Source organism: Trematomus bernacchii, unplaced genomic scaffold (genome assembly GCF_902827165.1).
Source record: "Trematomus bernacchii unplaced genomic scaffold, fTreBer1.1, whole genome shotgun sequence".
In the NCBI taxonomy this organism is placed as follows: Eukaryota; Metazoa; Chordata; class Actinopteri; order Perciformes; family Nototheniidae; genus Trematomus; species Trematomus bernacchii.
In genome coordinates this window covers 9,160,464-9,182,370 of record NW_022987689.1, presented here as the reverse complement: position 1 = coordinate 9,182,370, position 21,907 = coordinate 9,160,464, and the positions used below count along the sequence as shown (strand labels likewise).

Genomic DNA, 21,907 nt, shown 5'->3' with positions numbered 1-21,907 from the left:
ATTCCACGTGGGGTGTCCTCCGAGAGTTGTCTGACCACACGGTAGCGGTCTACCCGGCAGAGATCAAAGTTGATGTGACTCCAGATTGTGCGTGGACTTACACTGTACATTGTGGACATTTCTCTGATAGTAAAGTTTTCTTCAAGCAAATATTGCAGTTGCTCTTCGTGAAGAAAGAAAACACTTTGGCCGGTTTGGACAGGCCATGCATGGACTTCCAGTTCATTTAAAGCCGAGTTCAATAGAGCGAAAATCTCCTCCTCATGCTGAAGTGTTCCGGCCAAAGTAAATCTGGACAAAACATGGACAATGCTTTCCAAGCGATAGTAGAAGTGATCTTGGTGTGTATCTGCTGCAGTCTGTCTCAGTTCTGCAGTCATTGATTGCAGGCTGTCGATGATCACACCCATTACCTCTGGGGGAATTGGTGTTCCTTGGCTGAAATAAAAAAGAAGTCATGTCAACTAAATTGTATGTCTAGCCCAGAGCCACTACTAGGCCACTTATAACAAAACCTTTCTTGGATCATCATAGTAATTATAGCCTACTTGTAAAGTGATAATTAACTTTTTTGTTTGTAAATAAACATACACGTTTTACTGCTGTACTACTACATCCACATCAGTACATTGCGTAGCTTCAGTCTTGTTTAAGTGAGAAGGAACAGGTAGACTATAGAGTGGTGCAGTGACGAGTCCTAAAACTCAGAAGTGAGTTAGCATTTTACCACTTCCGGGTCCCTCGATTTTGGAGAATATCTGGAAATAAGGTCTGTGGTCGACAGACGGATCACGTTTTGTTCTTGAAAGCAAGTAACTGACTCCTGCAAACTGTTAAAAGAAAAACTACAACTTGTACCATTTTGAATCTGTATTTTTGAATATCGATCTTAAATTGGCGTGACGTTGAAGTCGTGCGACCCTGCTGTGGTTCGTTTATAGCATAAGGTTAGCATTTTGCTTCTGGCGATTAGATTTATGATTCGAACATTATAAAAGTAAGGTAGACATGTGGAGATTATCCGGCTGAACAAAACGCGCATTTATCAAACAGGTTCGTTTTACACAGACCTTATTTCGAGCTATTTTACAAAATCCTATGGAGAAATCCCATTGCTTTTTGTCGAGGGAACCCATGCGCAACTTATTTCCTGGTAAAAATACGTCATCCCTGCACCACTCTATAGACCTTATAAATTATGTAACCTATTAAAAAAGCTCAGTTGCTCACCCAAACTTTGCAGAATATAACGTTAACTGCTCCACTCACCTAAACATTGTCCTTTATGACTGAAAAAAGTTTCGTTATCCAACTCATAAACGACGCACACCAAACATGGCGTCTCCCCCGCAACTCGGTGAGGTCGAGAAGCATGTGTTTTTCTCCCAGCCAATCAGCAAAGATCCCTCTACGTCACAGAAGGCAGAAAGTCGGAAAAAGCAGTTTGGTGACTCGGTTTACTTACGGAATTCGATGAAACATCGAAAATAACGAAAACTCACAAATGTTATGGTTGTGCTAGGTTAGGACATTCGTGTTTTCTGCAGAGAAGTTAGTGAAATTAAAATAGCCTCAAAACACCCTTTCATACTTTACAATGTAATCTACCGGGCACTAAGACCCTGGGGGAGGGGAGACCTAAATCATGACTATGGCCAGGTAACATGGACCTGGTTAACTTGACTAACATACATTGTTTAGGTCAAACTAGAGTTAGTAGGCTATGTTATGTACATTTTTGGACATACGCCCGATGCGTCTAGTAAGCCATATAGTGCATTTTCCTTAGAAATAAGGCAATACAATTTAGGATGTTATGTTATAATGTTGCCAAAGTATAACACTCATTATACACACAGTCATTCAGTGAAAAGTTTAACCCATTTCTACAAATGTTAAAGCTATAGTGAATATGATATTCTATTTTATCTATTTTGTCAGTTTTATGACTTTATAACATTTGTTTAATGTTTTTTTGCATGTGTTGGACAATGTAATGACGACGACGGCGACAACGAGCAGCCAAGAGGCCCACCAAACCCAGGAAGTCAGCATCAAGGCCAACCACCTGGCACAAAGCTGAATTGGACAACGCAGCACTGCCTGAATACCAGCACTCCCCCCTTGACTACATTGAAACCCCTTTTCAGTACTTTACAAGGTACTTTGGTCCCAAAGTTATCAGGCATATCACATACCAAACTGACTTCAACACCACTTTCAACACCAAAGAGGATGACAGAGCAGAGCTGGACATATTCTTTCAAGGGAGGGGCAGATTCTGAGATGTTGCCCCACATCTGTGCAGCTGTGCAGTGATTTGGTGTAAACTGAGACCGTGTGTCTCTTATTTTGAGGGAGGGAGGGGGAGCAGCATTGTTTATTATTTAAGTGCCTATATTATGTTATAATGTTCTCAAATAAATGTTCCTTTCACCTAATATTTATTTTTCTTGTATTTGTTTTTACCACAAACAGGCAAGGAACCATATGGTAACTTCATTGACCTTGATTTTATACATGAAGAGGAACACATTTGGAAAATGTCACAAAAGTAAAAAGGTCTTATGTTCTCCAATAACACTAGACTAGGGTTGACATTTTGAATTTCAAAGTATTTCAATGAGTGCCCTTTAAAGGGTTAAGCTCCGCATCCCAGCCGCTGCGTCTCAGCTGCTGTCTGTCACATGAATGCTGGAGGGGAAATAACTCTGGTTTCGGCTTTTAGCGCATTAGTGCAGAATATGACAGTTTAATGGTGGAGGTACACACATAGGTATTGATAGATGTCTTGTAATGCACTGTTTAGGAACCTGCTCATTGCATAACTACACCGTGTGTAAATGATATGTCAATAAACCTTAGAAAATCTTGAAATCTTGAAAGGGATGTGCAAAATAGCCATACAGTCTTTAATCAACCAGAGAATAACTATGCTTTATAGGAATCTTCATATAAATGTTTAGTCTTCTCAAGCCCCAACTATCAAATATCTCGCCTGATTGTTTGCACTTGACAATCACCTTCACTGAATTTTACTCAGGTGTAACTAAAGTCTGATTTAAGGGTTGTTTATATTTCACATCATTAATCCAAATCTGCAAAGTCATTAAAATAAATGAAGTGGAGTAAAAATACCAGGTTAACATCTGAATTGTAGTGGAGTAGAATTACAAAGTAACAATAAATTGCATGTTGTAGCCTACATGCTGCTGTAACGAAAACATTTCCCAACTTGGGATCAATAAAGTATATCTTATCTTAAGATGATCGATGGCTACGATTAAACGATTTGTTTATCCGAATCGAAGGGGAAAAACACAAAAGCATTGTACACAATTTAAACCTCACAATTTTGTGTAATTAACAGGCATAATCTGGTGTTGTTGAGTTGATGATTTCACTGTAAAATCAATCGACATTAGAGAGAATACGTACTTCCGGGTGTAAAATTCTCTAAAATTCTGTGGCCAGAAGACGTAAGATCGGCACATTCTTTTCTCTTTGTATAAACGTATAGTATCCTAATAATAATAATTTGAATAAAGGCCAGCAAGATTGTTCGAATTAATAGCAGCCCCGTGCGTGGTCGGGCGCATTGTAGGAAAGCAAGACAATAAATGGCAAATATATGTAGAAAATAAACGGATTTGAGTTACGTCCAAAACAATCGTAGCCTAATGTGGGAGAAAATAACGTTACTTACTTAATTACGTTTCTATAATTGAGAATGCAGTTTAGTTCTGTGGGAACATAATTTTGAGGAGACAAGGTTGCACAAGAACATGTAGCCTAGTTGAAGAGAGTGCAGAAAATGCATTCAGAAACAAATTATTTTCAATTGAATGGATGGCATTATCTGTGACTTGAGTGCAAGGTTCAATATCAGAGCAGCAGTATGTGAAACATTTGCGCCCATTCTCAAGCTGACAGATATGACTGAAGAGCTGATAAAGACAACATGCCGGGCACTGACAAGAAAATACAAGGATCTCACAGCTGAATTGGAAAATGAAATGCTGCACGTGAGCACAATACCTAGTGCCACCAGTGCTTGAATTGGAATAAAAAAGGTGCCAGTACTCTAAATCAGCAACTGTTTCAAGTCAATGTATTTATACAGCCCAAAAACAAGAATTTGGCTCAAAGTCATAGTATATCCTATAATGCTGGTGGGTTTGTCTCTTTACTGTATATTTTAGAAAGGCTCATTGTACTTAAACACAATGACTCAGGGTGCATCTGCGATTAGAGGGGGTGCAGGGGTGAAGTGCTATTTTTTTTAAGTGGGGAGTGGATCTAACACAAGATTTTTTTTTTAACATAATAGGGCCTCTTTAATGTTCAGCGGGGCTGTTCAACCTCAATTTCTGAACTTGTTAGCTAATATGCTAATTAGCACATAACACAAAGTATAGCTGAGGATAATGGGGGCGCCATTACTGTTTTTAAATCCTCCCAGAAAATAACCTTACAGTACGTATCAGCTGCAGGAAAAACACTTCTCCGGAAAGACAAAATACTTTTTTCCTCCTCAGTTTTATTGATAAAACATCTCCACAAAGAAAATATATACAAAACATCAGCTGTCAAACAGCAGAAATGAATGCTGCCTTGACATCTGATCAGTTCAGCAGTCAACCTCAAAAAACCTTTAGTTTCACAGCACTCAAAAGTATTGGGAGGTTGGACCATTCATCCATTATACAGGAAGACATTGAGCTCATCATCTGGAAAACAGTGATAAATTAAATGTATGATTGATTGCTGTTGAGTAAATTCAATGTCATAATCAGCCCAAAAGTCTTTTACTTAATCTATAAAGAACAAATAGAAAAAATGGGGGCGCAAAGTCCTTCATTAAAAAATGAACAAGACCATAAAAAACTGATATCCTGTATACACAAAATCATTTTAATGTCCATCATAGACAAAGAGGAAGTACATGGCGAAAAAATTAAGGCATAGCTTGAACTTGTCTTGTGGAAAAAAAAATCTCTTTTAAAAAGTCAAGTCCAATGAACGAAGCAAGCTTTTGCTGGTGTCACCATTTCAACATGGATCAACAAAAGACTTCAGTGATATTCATAAATGGGGAAACATTGACACATGACATTCAGTTTCCAATGCTACAGCCATAAACCTGCTCTGGTTTACTGAGGTGTTCATAAAAATCGTATGTACTATAATAATTTCATTGACTATAGAACACTTTTCTGAAAATTACCAACATGGTAAACATTAAAATTAAGTGAATATTTGTGTTGTTTTTGATGAGGAACGAGTGCATATGCATGCACTCTCAGCCTTCAGGCAGGCTTAGGTAGCCAGTGTCAGTGACAGACAGTGAACTGAAGTTGGCCTTTTCAAACATTATTGTGATCATGGCATATTATGGGAAGAACAATATCATAAAAAGAGAAATATTTGAAACGTTTAGGGCATCAGAATAAGTAGATTTATCAGGAAAGGGACGGGATGGGGGAGGTAATAGAGTCCATGGGTTCCCAGTGAGAGCTCATCATGGCGTCATAGAGCTCCTCGCTGCGTTGCATAAAATCTTTGTTCCACTGCTCCACGTCACACTCGGGGATGGGCTCTGTAAACACCGACCAAAACGTGTACACATTCAGATTTTAAGCTCACAGGAGCATGTAAATAATTCAACGTCTTCACACAATTATTCTTGACACCTCATCAGCTGCTGGGATAAGAACCAGACAACCCTGAAGTTGTACATTTGTCATTTACGAGTTGCATCTGTGAGATATTTACATCGATAAGTATGACACTTAAATAAACTAATTAACCAGTTATTGTAAATATGGAAATGTCTGATTAAAGGTGCTCCAAGCATCTTAATAAGCAACACAAGAATGCATCTACTAACACGCCTACAGCATATCCTATAAGATAACAATGAAACATAGAAAGAACTTTCCATGATATAAAAAGTCTTACCTTCTGAATTATCCTCATCTATCTCCCCACCCTCCTCGTGGCTCTGCTGGGAAAACATCAGATATTGTGAAATTATTTCTGAAATGTTAGGGCTGCACCGTTGTAATATGAAGCATATTAATTAAAAATGGTTCTTTAATTAATATGAAGCATATTAATTAAAAATGGTTCTTTAATAGCTGTCAATTAATTGTCCTAGCCCTAATGTATTAAGTGTACTTTTATTACATTAATAAAAAATACTGGTTATCATGCAAAATCCATATCCAAGTTGTGATATACACAAGATTTGTAACAAACACCTTGAATATTTGTACCAATCTTTGTTTCAAGATGATTTGAGTTATTTTGTGTAAAAGTATTGAAACACAAAGATGTCTTCCTGGTTAACAAAGTATTTTCTTTGACATACTCTAATTTCGCATCATTAAAGTACTTCCATAAAAGGGGTTAAATGTCAAAGGTCACAATGTCCTTTCCCTAACAAAATAATCTCTATTTTAGAATATATTTTCATTTAGTTTAGCACAGAGTATGTTTTGGTTGTTTCTGTCTTTTTACAATAAATGTAATGCTCAAGTTAGCAAGTTTAGCACAAACAATGGAAATGGGAAGGAAAATAGTCGGTAGGGGGGGGGAAGAGCATGCTCGTGAACTGTTAGTGGTGGTGTTATGCCGTGTTATGCATGCCCACCGAGATAAGCATACACCTCGCGGGAGCGCGTAAAGCGAAAACTCACAGGCATTTCAATGATTTGTACGGCAAAGTACAGTTTGGAAACAATATCATTTCCTTTTTGGCGGGCATGCATAACACGGCATAACACCGGAGCCTCGCTGTGGGGAAACTTTGGCGCTGTTCCAAGTTTGTTCTAATCTGTCAAAATGACAGACTGCTTTCAGATTTTTCAGTCATTGTTAAAAAAAATCCGTCATAGACGGAAAATATTCGGTTCACGCGACCACTGATCCTGAATCATATCTACTCACTGCACAGATACCAAGCATCTCAATCTATTCCTACAAACATGGGTGTGAACGTGTTCTCCTCACCTCTACAGCTCCGGACATGTCTGTAGACGTTGGGGGGAACCCCATGGGAGGTGGTGGCACCATTTGGCCTGGTGGGGGGTATCCATAGGGCCCGTAGTTATAGTTGTAGCCGCTGTTGCAGCCGCTGTACTGGTCATAGCCTCCCCACTGAGGGTAGTAACCCCCCTGACCCCCGCTGCCTTGGGTGCCATAGTAACTGGACTGGGACTGGTTGTAGTTGCTATGGAAATTTTGGCCCTGGCCCCCATGGTAGTTGCTCATCTTTTGGCTGCAACATAAGAAATACAACGCAATTCATTAATACAAAGGTTCTATTAATTGATCCATCAACTATTAAACGGATAAGCAGGTTTCAGCAAAAACATGTTCCTCCAAAAAAAATCAAGTCAAACATTTAAAGTTCATTATAATGTAATGTGATGTATAATTGGGTTTGCATATTAAAATAAAAAAAAGTTGGTTTAAAATGTCAATGCAATGATAACAAATTGATTTACAAAGGCTCTTTTGCTTCAGCGGTGCAACCCCAAAATACCTATTGGGTTCTATTAAAGCCCATTTTAACCAAAAGCAACATGAAAAAAAGAGGGAAAAAACCCCATTATTATTTCCCAAGCAAATGCTTCCTTGAAAACGGATAAAATACAAGTCTCAATAAGCCTGACACGCATGAACACACAAAGAGGCATTGTCAATAAACATTATATGGTCTTTGGCGTAGCTTGTAGTCTGGATACTTTGCCATGTTTCCTGTCCTAGTTCTCACCTCTTTGCCACAGCAATGCTGAGTCTGAGCGGTTTTCCCCCGAGCATCGTACCCTGGCACTCCTCGATCGCCTTCTTCTGCTCGCCCTCATCCCCAAACTTGACGAAGCCGTAGCCTCTGCAGGTGAAACAACCGTTAAACCTCCTCTCCATCCGACACACGCTCCATACTTGGCATTTAATAGCCACTTATGAAAAACAGAATAGAATGGGTATTATTATGGTAGAACTGAAACTTGTTGTTTTACTTTTAACATGAGGTAGCATCACTTGAATTGTGAGTTGCTCTTGCTTAGCCTATATGGGGAAAACAATAGTTTTAGCAAGACGGCACGTAAACATTTCTTCAACCTTTGTTCGAAAAAAGATGAAGATGTACTGGTGGTTTTTAAATTAAACAGAAACCAGGAAACATTGTTGTATTATTGTATATTTCTTACAAATGATGAATAAATCAACCTATTGTCAATCTTAATACTAAACATTTCTGACGCCGTCTGGTCCACCTCTATGTGCCGACGTACCTGGAGTATCCATACTGATCAGTAACTACTTTGGCTCCCTTGCAGGAAAGGTACTTCTTGAAAACTTGATGCAGTTGGAAGTCGTCCACCTCGGAGGCCAAGTCGCCCACAAACACTGAGAACTCCGGCCTGCGAGAAGTAACAACGTTGAATATATATTCAAACACAGATACACACTGTCAAACATTAAAAGGGGCAGCTGACTTTGGGAATGCCATTTTTGTTATGTTTACCTGAAACCCTGAAAAAAATGAATGAGTGCCTTTCCTACATTTGCGAAATAACTATTTATTAAGAGAAGGCCTTGGCGTTAATTTGAAAAGATTTCTGAACCTCTTAAGTATGGAAGAAGCTGCTTCCTCCCCGTTATATTTGGTTAAGCCACATAATATGCAATGGGATACAACCCATCTTGGCCAAAAAAAGAAAAGAAAAAAGAATACAAGTGAAACAAATGGAGAAAGTTAATTTGGAACCGGAGAAAAACAAATACATTTATTTATTTATTAATAATGAAAGTATATCTATGTTATAAAAGTAAATCATGTATTAATACAATGCCATGTGCATGCGTATAATTGAATGGACACTGTAACCCCATTACCCTCCATTTACCATCTGGTGTTAAAAATTGTACATCAATCAAAACACAAATAAGTCATCTTTTTGATAATAACAAGCAGAAATGAATTGACCTATATCAGATAGAGGATTGAGGCAAAGCTCTATATAGTCGAGACTTTAACACTCGTACACATTCCCACAAAGTAATACAGCCTAATGTTAAAAACAAACAAAATTTGTACTGGTAATTCATCTCGACATATCTTCAATGTTTTCTTTTTCAAACACATCTTTTCTATTAAGGGTTATGTTAGTTTTACTTTGTACACATTTCCTCAATCTCAGGTTATAGGTAATAGGTTTACTGAGGCTTAAATAATAGCTGAATTGTATGCTTTTTTCATAATTCTCTAAATGTTAACTTTTAGAGTAACAGGCAACCTTTTGTGAATAGTGTGAAAAATGACTTACCCTGCCTCTGGCCGTTTCCCGTAGGTGGCATAGTTTAGCTTAAATTTCCGGGGCTGCAAAGGGGAGAGAGAGAACACACACACTAAGCCAACGTGAAACACCAAAGACTTGTAGTATAGCACTGAAATTGCTGAAAATAGAGATCAGAGTTATTATGGTTGTTGTTATTTGGGTTTACATACCTCCACCACCCAGACCAGCCTTTAGCCCATTCCTCAGTTAGTTCCTACCAGAGACTCTATTCACCAGCTTCAAACAAAGTACATTCATGTACAAGCAGCCTCTCAGCCACCTTCAGCAGTAGGACAGGGGAGCCCAGTAGCTTGGCCAGCTCACACGGGCCAACAGCATTTCAATTCAGTAGCAAGCAGCTAAAGCCCACAACTTTACACATGTTGGATCATTTCTGCGCTAGCGGGACATTTTTTAAATTTATTTTACATCACCAGACCAATGAGGTTGGCTTTTAGTGCAGCTGATAAAGAATATAGTTTTACTTATCAATAAATAAAATGTGTTACTGGTATTTAATATCGCTTATTTGTAAACACTTACAATTAAAACCCACAGGGAAGGCAGAATAGTGGTATTTTCTATTTATTTTTTAAACACAAACAGAAAATTGCAGAATCTGGTCTGTTACGGAGCCAAATTACAGCCTAATAATATGTTGACTTATCAACTGTCAGTAGTAAGAGTTAATGTAGTGCAAAAGGAGGACCAAGACTAGTGGAGCTCCACTATCCACAGTCAAATCAACAATAAAATACTGCTTGAAAACATGGACTAATACTGGGAAAAAAATGAAAGGCAGTATTAAATTTGTAATAATATATGAATATTTGTGGAGAAACAATATTGCAGTAGGGATTGAATGAAAGGTATAACGGTAAGTATTTTGAAATTAAACCATGAAACTGACCGGGTTTGATCCAGGAACAAGTTTTCCGTTTAGTCTTTGGACACAGCGGTCGACACTTCCTTCGTCTGCAAGCTCAACAAAGCAGTATCCGGCTGAACCGCTGCAAGAGGACAGAGAAAGAGAAACATTTAGTATTAAATCAAAAACATTAAAACCACCTTAAAAAGGCAACCTGATTATTTAGCCTTCAACTAAAGGGTATGCTATAGGTTAGCCTTGACTAGGGCTGCCCCCAATTAGTCGACTAAACGTTAGTTGTCGAAAAAAGTATTTGTCGACACATTTTTCATTAGTCAAAAAAATTTAAAAAAGCTCCATCCGTGCGCTGCATGTGCTATGACGCGTCAGCCGGAAACCCCCTCAGACTTCATTCAGAACTGTGCCTGGTCATTGAGTTAATTTGGTCCAAAGTGTGGATCCTTCTGAGCATGTAAAGGACATGCAGACTACGACGGCAAAAAGTCTCCTCCATATACACACCATCAGAGCACAGCTTCCTGAATGCAGGCTTATACCGCTGACGGGCGGACCGCTGCGTCCGTGCAGTGCGCTGTGACTATCATGCACTCTCTACATTTGATTTATATTTCAAAAGGTTAATTATTATAGTTTTATTTAATATTTTATGTGAAGCACAACGTACCATGCTTTTATAATAACGCTCTTTATCAGCCTTTGAAACAGAAAACATTTTGGGTGGAAAAAAAAGAATTATAAAATATGTATATATTTATTATCATAACATATCATAAACGTGCGACGATTAGTCGACTAATCGCCTTAATTGACGACTATTGGTCGACCAGAAAAATCTTTAGTTGAGGGCAGCCTTAGCCTTGACCCTTGCAGGGCTACCTGTAACTGTGTTTGTGCAGGCGGGCTAACATTTAAGTAGGGATGCTCCGATCAGGGTTTTTGGGGCCGATCACCGGAATCAGTATCGGCCGATACCGATCCGATCATAGGGTGGGTGGGGGCTATGGGGATCTTCCATTTAAAATGATGTTTAAAACTCAGTTAATGAGCTCATTTTTATATTGCTTCAGTTTATAATCGTAACGGATCGAAAAGTTCAGATACATTTTTCAATACATGATGCGCTTCCACAAACAACAACCAACATAATTATTGCATTCAAATGAAGTACATTGTTCAAGTTTACATTACTTTCCATTTCACTTGTTAGACGCTTTTATCCAAAGCGACTTATATACATGAAGTACTGTGGGCAATCCCCACAGGAGCAATTTGGGGTGAAGTGTCTTGCCCAGGGACACAACGACATGCGGACTGCAGTGGGACTCGAACTTGCTACCCCCTGATTCGAAGTTCAGCGCACTAACCACTGAGCCACAGCCTCCCGTTAGTTTACATTAACGTTGGATAATAACACGGGAGAAACGAGCGGAAGCGCTCTCTTTTCCTCTCTCTCTCTCTCTCTCTCTTGACAGCCTGTCAGTATTTTTTTTTTTTTATATTACATTTTTTATATTACATTTTTTTTAATTGGTTTTTCAGTTGAATTATACTTAAAGTTCAGGGTAATCAACTGTTAAAAACATACTGTTCAAAAACAATTTCTCCAATAAATTGATGTTTTCAAAGTAAATGGATAATCGTTTTTAATAATCGTGATATCAATTATTGTCCCAAATAATCGAGATTATGATTTTTGCCATAATCGAGCAGCCCTACCCGACAGTGAGTAATACATATATTTATAACAGGTTTAGCTTGTTCCAGAGGTAGATAAAATAGCTAAGTGTGTTAGGTCTAACTCTTACGGAGTGTCCACACAGCAGCGTTAAAAAAATCTTGGAGGTGGGCGTATCTGAAGCTTGGGGATTTTTTGCGAGCAACGCGACCAACAACCAATCACATGAATCTCTCGCCCCCGACATACAAAGCAAAAAAGCCCGAAGTAAACTGGATATAAACTCCCCAAACAGGCGAAAACCTACCACTGTCTCTGCCACCTCCCTCCATGCCTGGCTCCTCCGGTTTGTATCCCGGTAGGTAAATAGGGACTGGTCATAAAGCACCGGGTGATTCCCTACCGCTATAATTAATTTCTCCTCCATTTTTTGGAATATGAGGAAATGAACTGCGGTATGTCACTCCCAGCATACACGCGGTTTGATTGGCTAGCGTTTGAACTGTCAGATTTGCATAAACGGGATTTGATTGGCTGACGCTTCCACCTCAGCTTCAAAAGTTGAACATTGCTCAACTTTGAATCCTGAAAATCCTGAAAATCTCCGCTCTGCTTCCCACAATGCAGTTCGGCGAAAAGTGAGGCAAAGTGACGTCACCCCATTCAAAGTGAATGGGCAGAAGCGTTAGAAGATTTTAATGCTGCTGTGTGTTTTGCTCCGCTCACCGGTCCTTCACAGCGGGTGGAGCGACAGGATTTCTGCTTCACACACGTTGCATACCGCTATTTTATTGTCTTTTTCAGACACCTTAAAATACTGCCAGACTGGTGAAGCCATTTTGGCGAGCTTGTTTTGCCGCGCACAGAGAAAAGTGTCATGTATTTTACGTCCTGTGATCGGCTCTCCTGATCGGCCTTTATAGAGAGCACCGATCGATCGGCAGAGAGTAAATATCGGCCGATAACGATCGGCGGCCGATCGATCGGAGCACCCCTACATTTAAGCCAAAGCCATCAACCTCTGCTCGACATGTCTGATGAGGAAACCTACCAGCACATCTAATATTGTAACAGTTGTCCTCAAAGCTTGAAAAGAAGGGCAGGTGTATGGCATAATGTGCTCTGTATATCTTACCCTGTTATCCTGTGAGTGATGATCTTTACTCCAAACGGTGATTCTCCCATAGCGCTAAATGCCTGCTTGATGAAGTTCTCATCCATGTATGGGTCCAACTAAACACAGGAAAGGAAAGTGGAGATTCCTTAGATAGCATTGAAGACAAACGTTTATAACAGTAAATATCTTTATTTTCTAAAGACTGTAAGAACATTTGTATAATATTGTTACAAAACCAGCGGGATATTTACTTACGCCTGATAATACTACAAAAATTGTGAAGTGTGAATTAAATTGTCAAATTAGATTATAATTGAAAAAAAATGCGATTCATCACTTTTTTTATTAAAATTGTCACTAGGGTGTTATTATTAACTTTAATGATCTCTCTCTCTCTGTTCTATTTTGGTATCCCAAAAAGCCTTAAGACAGCCAGAACGCACAATCCCTAAACATACAGGGAATGGGGCCATTATCAATGAAAACTTAAACATAATGGTTCTCGCCTCGAGAGACGTCACTTCCATTTCTTGTGACGATGAAATGCATTGGGCGAATTCTGCATTATAGCATTTAAGTAAACTGTTTACGTGAGCTCGTAATAAGGCAATTGTTCGCTAACGTTAACGCCTGCTTCAAGGTGATGAGTTTAGTGTGCAATGATTGTGTTTAAAGGTTTTGGTGATGCTTTTTTCACACAATGTTGGTTACTATTGAAGGAAAAAGGTATCGTATCGGTAACAAGGTATATAAATATATATTTTGGTCTAACCTTTTAACAAAAGCGGATACATATTCGGGGCTAAATGAAGGTATCCGAGCTAGCAACCAGCACTCGTAGCTAAGCTAACCACACTGAAAGAAAGCTGTTTATAGATACATACATCACCCATCCACAGGCTGGTCTGTCTGTTAAACATCTTGGAATTTGGACCGGGGGTGAAACTGTAGAGGGGTTCGTTGGAGATAGATGGGGGTGCAAGAAAATGCTAAAGTGTACAACGTTAAGAGTTGTTGATACGTACAAGCTAAACACATTGGTAGTTCCGCTTCCGCCCCCAGGTCAGTTAGTTTGTATTGGCGGTTGACAACGAGTTCAGAGGTGCATTACCGCCACCAGTGGTGGAAAGTAACAAGTTCATTTAATCAAATATTGTGCTTTATAAGAACAATAATAATAATCATTAAAAAATAAAGCGCTGTATAAATTAAATGTAATTTATATTACAAAGCCAGCGACCTACATCTACTCAACTCTGTGAACAATTTCCACAAGAGAAAACTTGGATGAAGTGTCCAGTCTTGCTCAGAGGTGGGAGTAGTCATACATTTGCAAGTCATGAGCAAGTCTCAAGTCTTGATAAGTCTCAAGCAAGTCCCAAGTCACTGTGGTGAGAGTCAAGCAAGTCAAGTCAAGTCATTGCTCAGGTCAAGCAATACACAAGTCACAAGTCAAGTCGTGTGTGTGTGTGTGTGTGTGTGTGTGTGTGTGTGTGTGTGTGTGTGTGTGTGTGTGTGTGTGTGTGTGTGTGTGTGTGTGTGTGTGTGTGTGTGTGTGTGTGTGTGTGTGTGTGTGTGTGCGTGTGCGTGTGTGTGTGTGTGTGTGTGTGTGTCTGTGCAGACAGTGCGAACACTTAGCACTACATCGAGATTAAGGTTAATAGTCATTCTACCAGAAACGTATATTTCCACATCTAAATATACTGAAGAAAAATTATTTATTTCTTTCAATTTCAAAAACAGGTCATATGGAGAACATGTTAAACTGTTAGGAACACATATTGTTGTCCCATCTCAGCATGTTTTTATTATTGAATCAAATCAAGTTTCACCCTTAAGATGTCAGGCCCTGTCACAGACAAATGTGAGTACGGTAGAATGGTTTCCTAATATATTCTTTTAATACAAATAGCATTTTCCCATTGATCACATGTCCCTGATTGTATCTAAAATGTTTTTTTTAATCCTTTTAAGAATTATTAGCAACCTATCAGTTAATTGTAGTAGACAGTAAGGAAAGAATAATCACCAGGTAGTCATATTGTTGTAAAAATATAAAAAATACTTTTACACCAATTCTTTTTAAAAACAGCTGATGTGGATATGACCCCCCACCTCCATGCTCACAATTGCAGAAATTATTGCACTTAAATAAAAAATAAAAAAGTCAATTTCTGTATTATAATTTCCTGTGTGACAGCCAGGACTGACCCTGTCGTGACAGGGTTGACAGCTTGTGACAGTACTGACTTAATAGATTTAATTGATTCAGAAAAGTTATGTTTGTATTTTTTAAATCTTGTTTTGGTAAGTTTTCCTTTTTTAAACCATTATCATGATTCAATATTAGACTGATGTGGTAATAATCATTTAAGGACACACGATAAGATTTAATAGAAATGTATTGATAACTGCTCGAAGCAATTTTTTAATAAACACATGTATTACAACATAACATTGGTAATTTAACAATTCATTTAATCTAATAATTGATTAATTGTCAGCTTACATTTTTTTATATATAGATAATACCCTCCATTACAATGTTAGCAGGTATTTAAAGGTCCCCTATTATACTGTTTTTCATCAATATATTATAGGTCTCAGATATATACAAAACATGTCTCTGAAGTGTTTGGCTCCAAACACCAAAACAGATCATTGCAGCATCCCATAATCCCTTCTGTTTCAGCCCTGTTTCAAAAGTGCTGATTCTCTGTCTGTTACTTTAGATGAAAATAAGGAGCCACTCCCCACGCCCCTCTGAGAGATATTTGGTTAAAAAGAACACAATAGCCGCGTTCACACCGGAGTACTTTTCCCCGTACTTTTCGCGTTTAGTTCCGTTAGTACCCCTTATGTCGCGTTCACACCAAAAAGAGTACTGAGTGCCGGGAACTTTTACCGCCATTTTTAGTGCCTGCTGAGAGATGGTACTTTCCTGGGGGAAAAAAGTGCCCCAGTTCTGATTGGCTGGGAGAATTGCAAACCACGCCCCGTAAAACTCTGAAATGTTTTGTTGAGCCGCCATTTTATTATCCTTGCATTAGCATTATTAGCATTAGCATTCGCCCAGCGCACAAACGCAGAGAGACTAACTTATGGCAACACAAAATAAAACATGGGAGCGGTGGAGATGAGGAGGTGTCGGCGTTCTGGCGATTTACTCGGAAGGCTTCAGTAGAAGCTGTTGGGAGTCCCAGCAGCTTCTACTGAAGCCAGTCCCCAACTCCGGGGACTTCTGGCCGGGGACTTCGGGTGGCAGTATACACCGTGAAGTTGTTTGCGGCCTGCCAGTAAACCCAAAGCAGAAGAAGACGAAGTGACGTCAGCGGCTCATTTGCGTAATCTTCCCTAATAAGTGCCGGGGCACTAAGTACGGCAAAGTACTTGGTGTGAACGCGGCTAATGTGTGTGTGTGGGGGGGGGCGATATCACAGAGTAGTGCACTACTCTGTGGTATCTGTGGCAAGTACTTCCGGCATATGCCACAGATGCCACAACTTGCCACAGATGCCACAACTTGCCGAGGCATCTGCCGCTGCTGAACGGGAGTTGCCACAAGATGCCAGAGTAAGAGAAGGTTTACGGTAGCTGCCACTCGCCTTCCGTGGCAAATGCTGCTATTTAAACCCGTATTTATCGTGTAAAATGTTGCTGTTCAGGCATGACTTTATCGAACTGATATTGTAATAAAAAAGAAATATTGGCGAGTGAGGGTTGCAACGCAAGCCCTTGGCAATTGTCGCTTCTTGAGGGGAGTTTCCACTGCTTGCTACGATAAACCAGGTGTATTATTACTAGTGAAGACAAATAATTAACAAATATATATATGTATTGACACAGCAACGTGTACACTGGTGTTATTAGACTTGGCTACAGAGTTAGGGAAGCTGTAACTGATTGCATTTGCCACTGCTAGTGAGATGCTAAGATTTATACTTTATAAATTAGGCAAAGTACAGTTATATTTGATTGTACACATGTATAAATGTGTTATTTTAAATCTAGGCATATGTACTTAATTTGTATTATTTTCGTTGTTAATAAACAGATTAATGTCATTGTATCTGTTTTGTTGTTTAATATTTTAATTCTGGTTGAACATTTTTATTTAAATGCTTCAGATGATTCTTGTTTGATATTGATATCAGTGAATCTAAACAAACCATGTTATTCCATTAAGACAATCATGACAGTATATTAAATATCAAGACACAAAATGCGCACTGCCGAATGGTGGCGCTGGCTATTAAAAGGTCAATGAAGGTTTCACGTTGTCATGGTTTATTGTTATTATTGGAATTTTATTTTGATACTTTGAGTTAGGATAAAAGGTTAACAGAAAAGCATGGCAGTTGACTTACTCAACTTTTCCTATGCAACCTGAAGAGTTTAAAAGGTCAAGTCTGTCAGAAAACAATGACTTTTCACTCCGTTTGAATGTCAGTTTACTGCAAAGAAGTCATTAAAGGAGCATAAACGACTAATATTTGTCTCTTAATTAATGAAGTATACAATTACCTTGACTTTTATCATACTAAACGTTATCATAATGTCTGCGTGGTACTCACGTAGGTTTAATTTATACAAATTGATACCTTGGCAATGTAAATGGTGGCCAGATTTGTGCTTTTCCTGTCATGATGGATAATTTAAAGGTAACCTTGATTTTAAGTTCCGCATATTGTTTTATCCTATATGATTTGACATGCAAGTATTCAGATGCGTCACATATATAGGGTATGACACATAATAACACAAATAGCATGAGGTAACTGATCATTTTAAAGTAAAAAAAGTGTTCAGTGGGAGAGTTTATTATTTCAATTCATTTGTATTCTATTCAATAAAGTTGAATTGTATCAAACAGAGAATGAGGAGGTCAAATATAAGGCAGTAAAAAGTTTATATGTCATGCATTCAAATATAAAATCATTGTGTTGCTAATTAACATAAACAGATTTTGATATGATACGTTGTATTTACTTTATTGATCTAAAATGTCAAAATATTTGCGTTACAGCAGTGTTTCTACAAGGGATAGGAAACATAAAATAATAATAATAATAAAAAGAAACAGGAAACAATATACACATTATTAGTAGATATTTATCTACAGAGTATCTAAAGAATAAACAATATACAGAATACCTAAGAATACACTATAATAAACCATCTTACTAAAACCAATAGAAACATATATTTGTCTTTCTTAACCCTTTCATGCATGAATTATGAAAGCCTCACTCAGGATTTTTTTACCAAGTGTTTTTATTGTTCTTGGGGCATGACAAACAAGATTTTAACTTTAATTTAATTTTATCTAGTTTTTTCAAATTTAGAAAATTCAAAAATAAATTCAAAAAATGTTAAGGATGATGTTTTCCTTATTAATAAGTCACAAATCACAAACTCTGTAAATGAGCACTGACATAAGAAAAAAACAGAAAATGACCACTAGTTGTGATAAAGTAAAACAGTAACAATAGGAAATTACAGTCTTTTCAAGTAAATGTATATATATATATAAAATAAACAATAGAAGCACACTTACTGTCAAGTATACCAACATTAAAATAAGATAATCCTTATGTGTATATTATGTATGATGGAAATCCATCAAGGGTGAAAGGTTCAGTTTAAACCAGTACATTACAATGGTTATATTATCATGTGCACAGCTATTGCTTATGGCAATGAAAATCGTAGGTCCCGCCATCCTCCAACAAAATATATAAAGACTTTGGTAAAGTCAATGACAGAAAGGAATTATGTTAATATGCCACAGAGTAGTGGTCTCTGTAGCAGAAGCCGGAAGTACTTGCCACAGATGCCTCGGCAAGTTGTGGCATCTGTGGCATATGCCGGAAGTACTTGCCACAGATGCCACAGATGCCACAGAGTAGTGGCCTCTGTGGCAGATGCCGGCAGCACTTGCAACTGCCTGCAAATGCCAAGGCACATGCCACGGCGAGTATAGTGGCAACACTCATTGTGTTCTAGTGGCAACACTCATTGTGTTCTAGAATGATAAATAAAATAACATTGTACCTTGACAATCAATGCATTCTAATAGCGGGTACATTTTACACGTTGGCGGTTTTAGGTAGGCTATACAGCGACCCCTGGCGGTTCTAGTGTTAAGTAAAAGTAGAAGTAGCATACCTAAATGTAGGAATACTCTGTTACAAGTAAAAGTCCTGCATTAAAATGTTACTCAAGTAAAAGTGCAAAAATTATTAGCATAAAAATATACTTAAAGTACATATTACATGTTTTCATTATAATTAGTGATCGTTAAAGTGTTATCAAAGCTGGTAAAGGTGCAGCTAGTTTTAATGACTTTGTATACTATAGGGTAGCTTGTGAATTTACTCCAGGAGTAACTAAAGTCTGATTTAAGACGTGATTATATTTCTAATCAGAATCTGTAGTAAGTAACTACAGGTTGCCTATTAAATAAATGTAGGGGAGTAAAAGTACACAATTTACCTCTGAATTGTAGTGGGGTAAGTACTAAGTAACATGCCATTTACATACTCAACTAAAGCACAAGTAGGCTATTTCTAAATCACAAGTACAGTACTTGAGTATATATACTTAGTTAGCCTATTTCCCACCTCTGGTCAACAATGATAGATCTTAATGTCAATAAATTGTCTTTATTCACTTATAATATATCTTGAGTATTATCATAAAAATAGCACGTTTATTTATTTTAGCAAACATTTTACACGATAAATACGGGTTTAACAGTTAAACAGCAGCATTTGCCACGGAAGGCGAGTGGCAGCTACCGTAAAACCTTCTGGCATCTTGTGGCAACTCCCGTTCAGCAGTCGGCAGATGCCTCGGCAAGTTGTGGCATCTGTGGCAAGTTGTGGCATCTGTGGCATATGCCGGTGGCAAGTTGTGGCATCTGTGGCAAGTTGTGGCATCTGTGGCAAGTTGTGGCATCTGTGGCATATGCCGGTGGCAAGTTGTGGCAAGTTGTGGCATCTGTGGCATATGCCGGTGGCAAGTTGTGGCAAGTTGTGGCATCTGTGGCATATGCCGGTGGCAAGTTGTGGCATCTGTGGCAGATGCCGGAAGTACTTGCCACTGCCTGCAGATGCCACGAAATGAGCCAGGCCCTACTGTACAATTAACGTAAATCCTCTATGCCTCCAAGCTAATAAAACATGCACAGACATGCATGCGGTAACAAAAAAGAAGAAAAGCGAGCCTCCTGCCGCCATTTTCAACCCAGTCTCACGGCATTTCGTGTTATTAGTCACGAAATTAATTTAATCTATTGATTCGTGTTCACCAACACGATTTTAAATGCAATGTATTTCTATTGGTAGTATGTTTCGTGCCTGCAACACGTCTTTTTGTCCGGTCGGGTCTTGGAAGACCGGAAGCTGTGTGGTTCATAAAAACATGTTCTTACTCAATATCTTACCCTAAGCCTAAGCCTAACCCTATCCCTTTTATTTTAAATTGTATAATGTCGTCAGTAAGGAAAAGAAATGGCTCAGAGCCTCAGAATACTAAAATCTGTATTTTATGTCATCTTTTTTTCCTTCTAATTTGTTATTATTTGGTGCAGGCACATACTACCAATATAAATACATTGCTTCTAAAATCGTTCTGTGTCAGAATACTTAAATCTGTATTTTTTTAAATGTCTTTTTCCTTCTAATTTGTTATTATTTACATTGCTTTTAAAATCGTTCTGTGTGACACGAAAAAATGGCGAAATCGTGTTGGTGAACACGAATCAATAGATTAATTTCGTGACTATAACACGAAATGCCATGAGACTGTGTTGCCATTTTAGGTTCGAAAATAGTGTTTCTCAGATCATTTTGTGAAAACTTTGCAACCCAGCTAACCTTCAATGTTTTTTCTCTTTAGGAAACTGAAGCAACTGGCAGATATATGGCTTCTTCAATCTGACTCTAATGGCGCGTTTCCACTACAGTGCGGAGCACGGTTTAAGAGGGCTGTGACGTCAGCGGCCCGTCTTTGGTTGCGTTTCCACTTGGCCTAGTACCGGCCGGCGGGTCCTAATTCACAGTTTTTCTGGCCTCATAAAATCGTGGGTCTAGGGCCAGAGACAACGAGGCTGAGTCGGGCTGAGTATGCTAAACTAGAGTGAGCATCGCTGGCAAGGGGGCTACAACTACAACAAGATGGACATATTTGACGGTGATTTAATTGTAATACACGTTTCAAAATGATGCCGAAGTAACAATATACTGATACCGGTTAGTAAAAACCATGAATTAATGCTTTGTCAAGTCTGCAGACAGACGGCAGGCGAAAAACCTTTTAAAATGCGTGTTTTCTAAATGGAGATTGGCTAAGCTAACGCAGTATATGCTCCGACCGTCCACACTCACAACAACGGCCTATACAGACATAAATAAAGCAGCGACTGTATTCGCCATGACACAGGCAGTCTGTGGTTTGTACTTGTTTAACTTTTGTCTAGTTTCTGAACATATATGAGGAGCTCTGAGTGCTAACAGCTAACGGCTGTGTTGTTTTTCTGGGGTTCTCATTGAAGATGACGTCACGGCTCCGCATACACTGCGTTACTATAGATACTACCCCAGTTCCTAAACTGTAATGGAAATGCGCCATAAAGTGAGCCAGTCCTAACTAGGGATGCCAGCGATTATTCAATTTTTCGAATATTCGTTACAGTCTCCATAATCGAAAATTATTTTTAAAATTCGATTTTATTTATATATTTTTTTATTATTATTTATGTTTTTCTTTTTTTTCTTGGCTTAGTTTCAACCAAAATATAGACTAATGCTAATAATAGTAATAGTATTAATAATTGTAAATGGCCAGTTTGTTTTACTGTAAACTTGGAGGAA

At 38.4% G+C, this 21,907-nt stretch overlaps 1 protein-coding gene across 2 annotated transcripts; it reads right to left on the bottom strand.

Moving 5' to 3' along the window:
* Positions 1 to 4,520: 4,520 nt before the first annotated feature.
* trnau1apb (tRNA selenocysteine 1 associated protein 1b) lies at positions 4,521 to 14,080 on the bottom strand. Of its 2 annotated transcripts, none has more exons than XM_034137909.1 (9): positions 13,916 to 14,080; positions 13,050 to 13,147; positions 10,261 to 10,360; positions 9,339 to 9,391; positions 8,304 to 8,432; positions 7,781 to 7,897; positions 7,015 to 7,282; positions 5,962 to 6,007; positions 4,521 to 5,599 (listed from the first exon to the last, which is right to left on the bottom strand). In XM_034137909.1, exons 1-9 carry the CDS (start codon positions 13,949 to 13,951, stop codon positions 5,463 to 5,465), a joined length of 984 nt encoding a protein of 327 aa, XP_033993800.1. In that variant the 5' UTR covers positions 13,952 to 14,080; the 3' UTR covers positions 4,521 to 5,462. The 2 variants fall into 2 exon arrangements, with proteins under 2 accessions (XP_033993800.1, XP_033993801.1); XM_034137910.1 differs by having other exon boundaries at positions 5,962 to 6,004.
* Between the last annotated feature and the right edge of the window lie 7,827 nt (positions 14,081 to 21,907).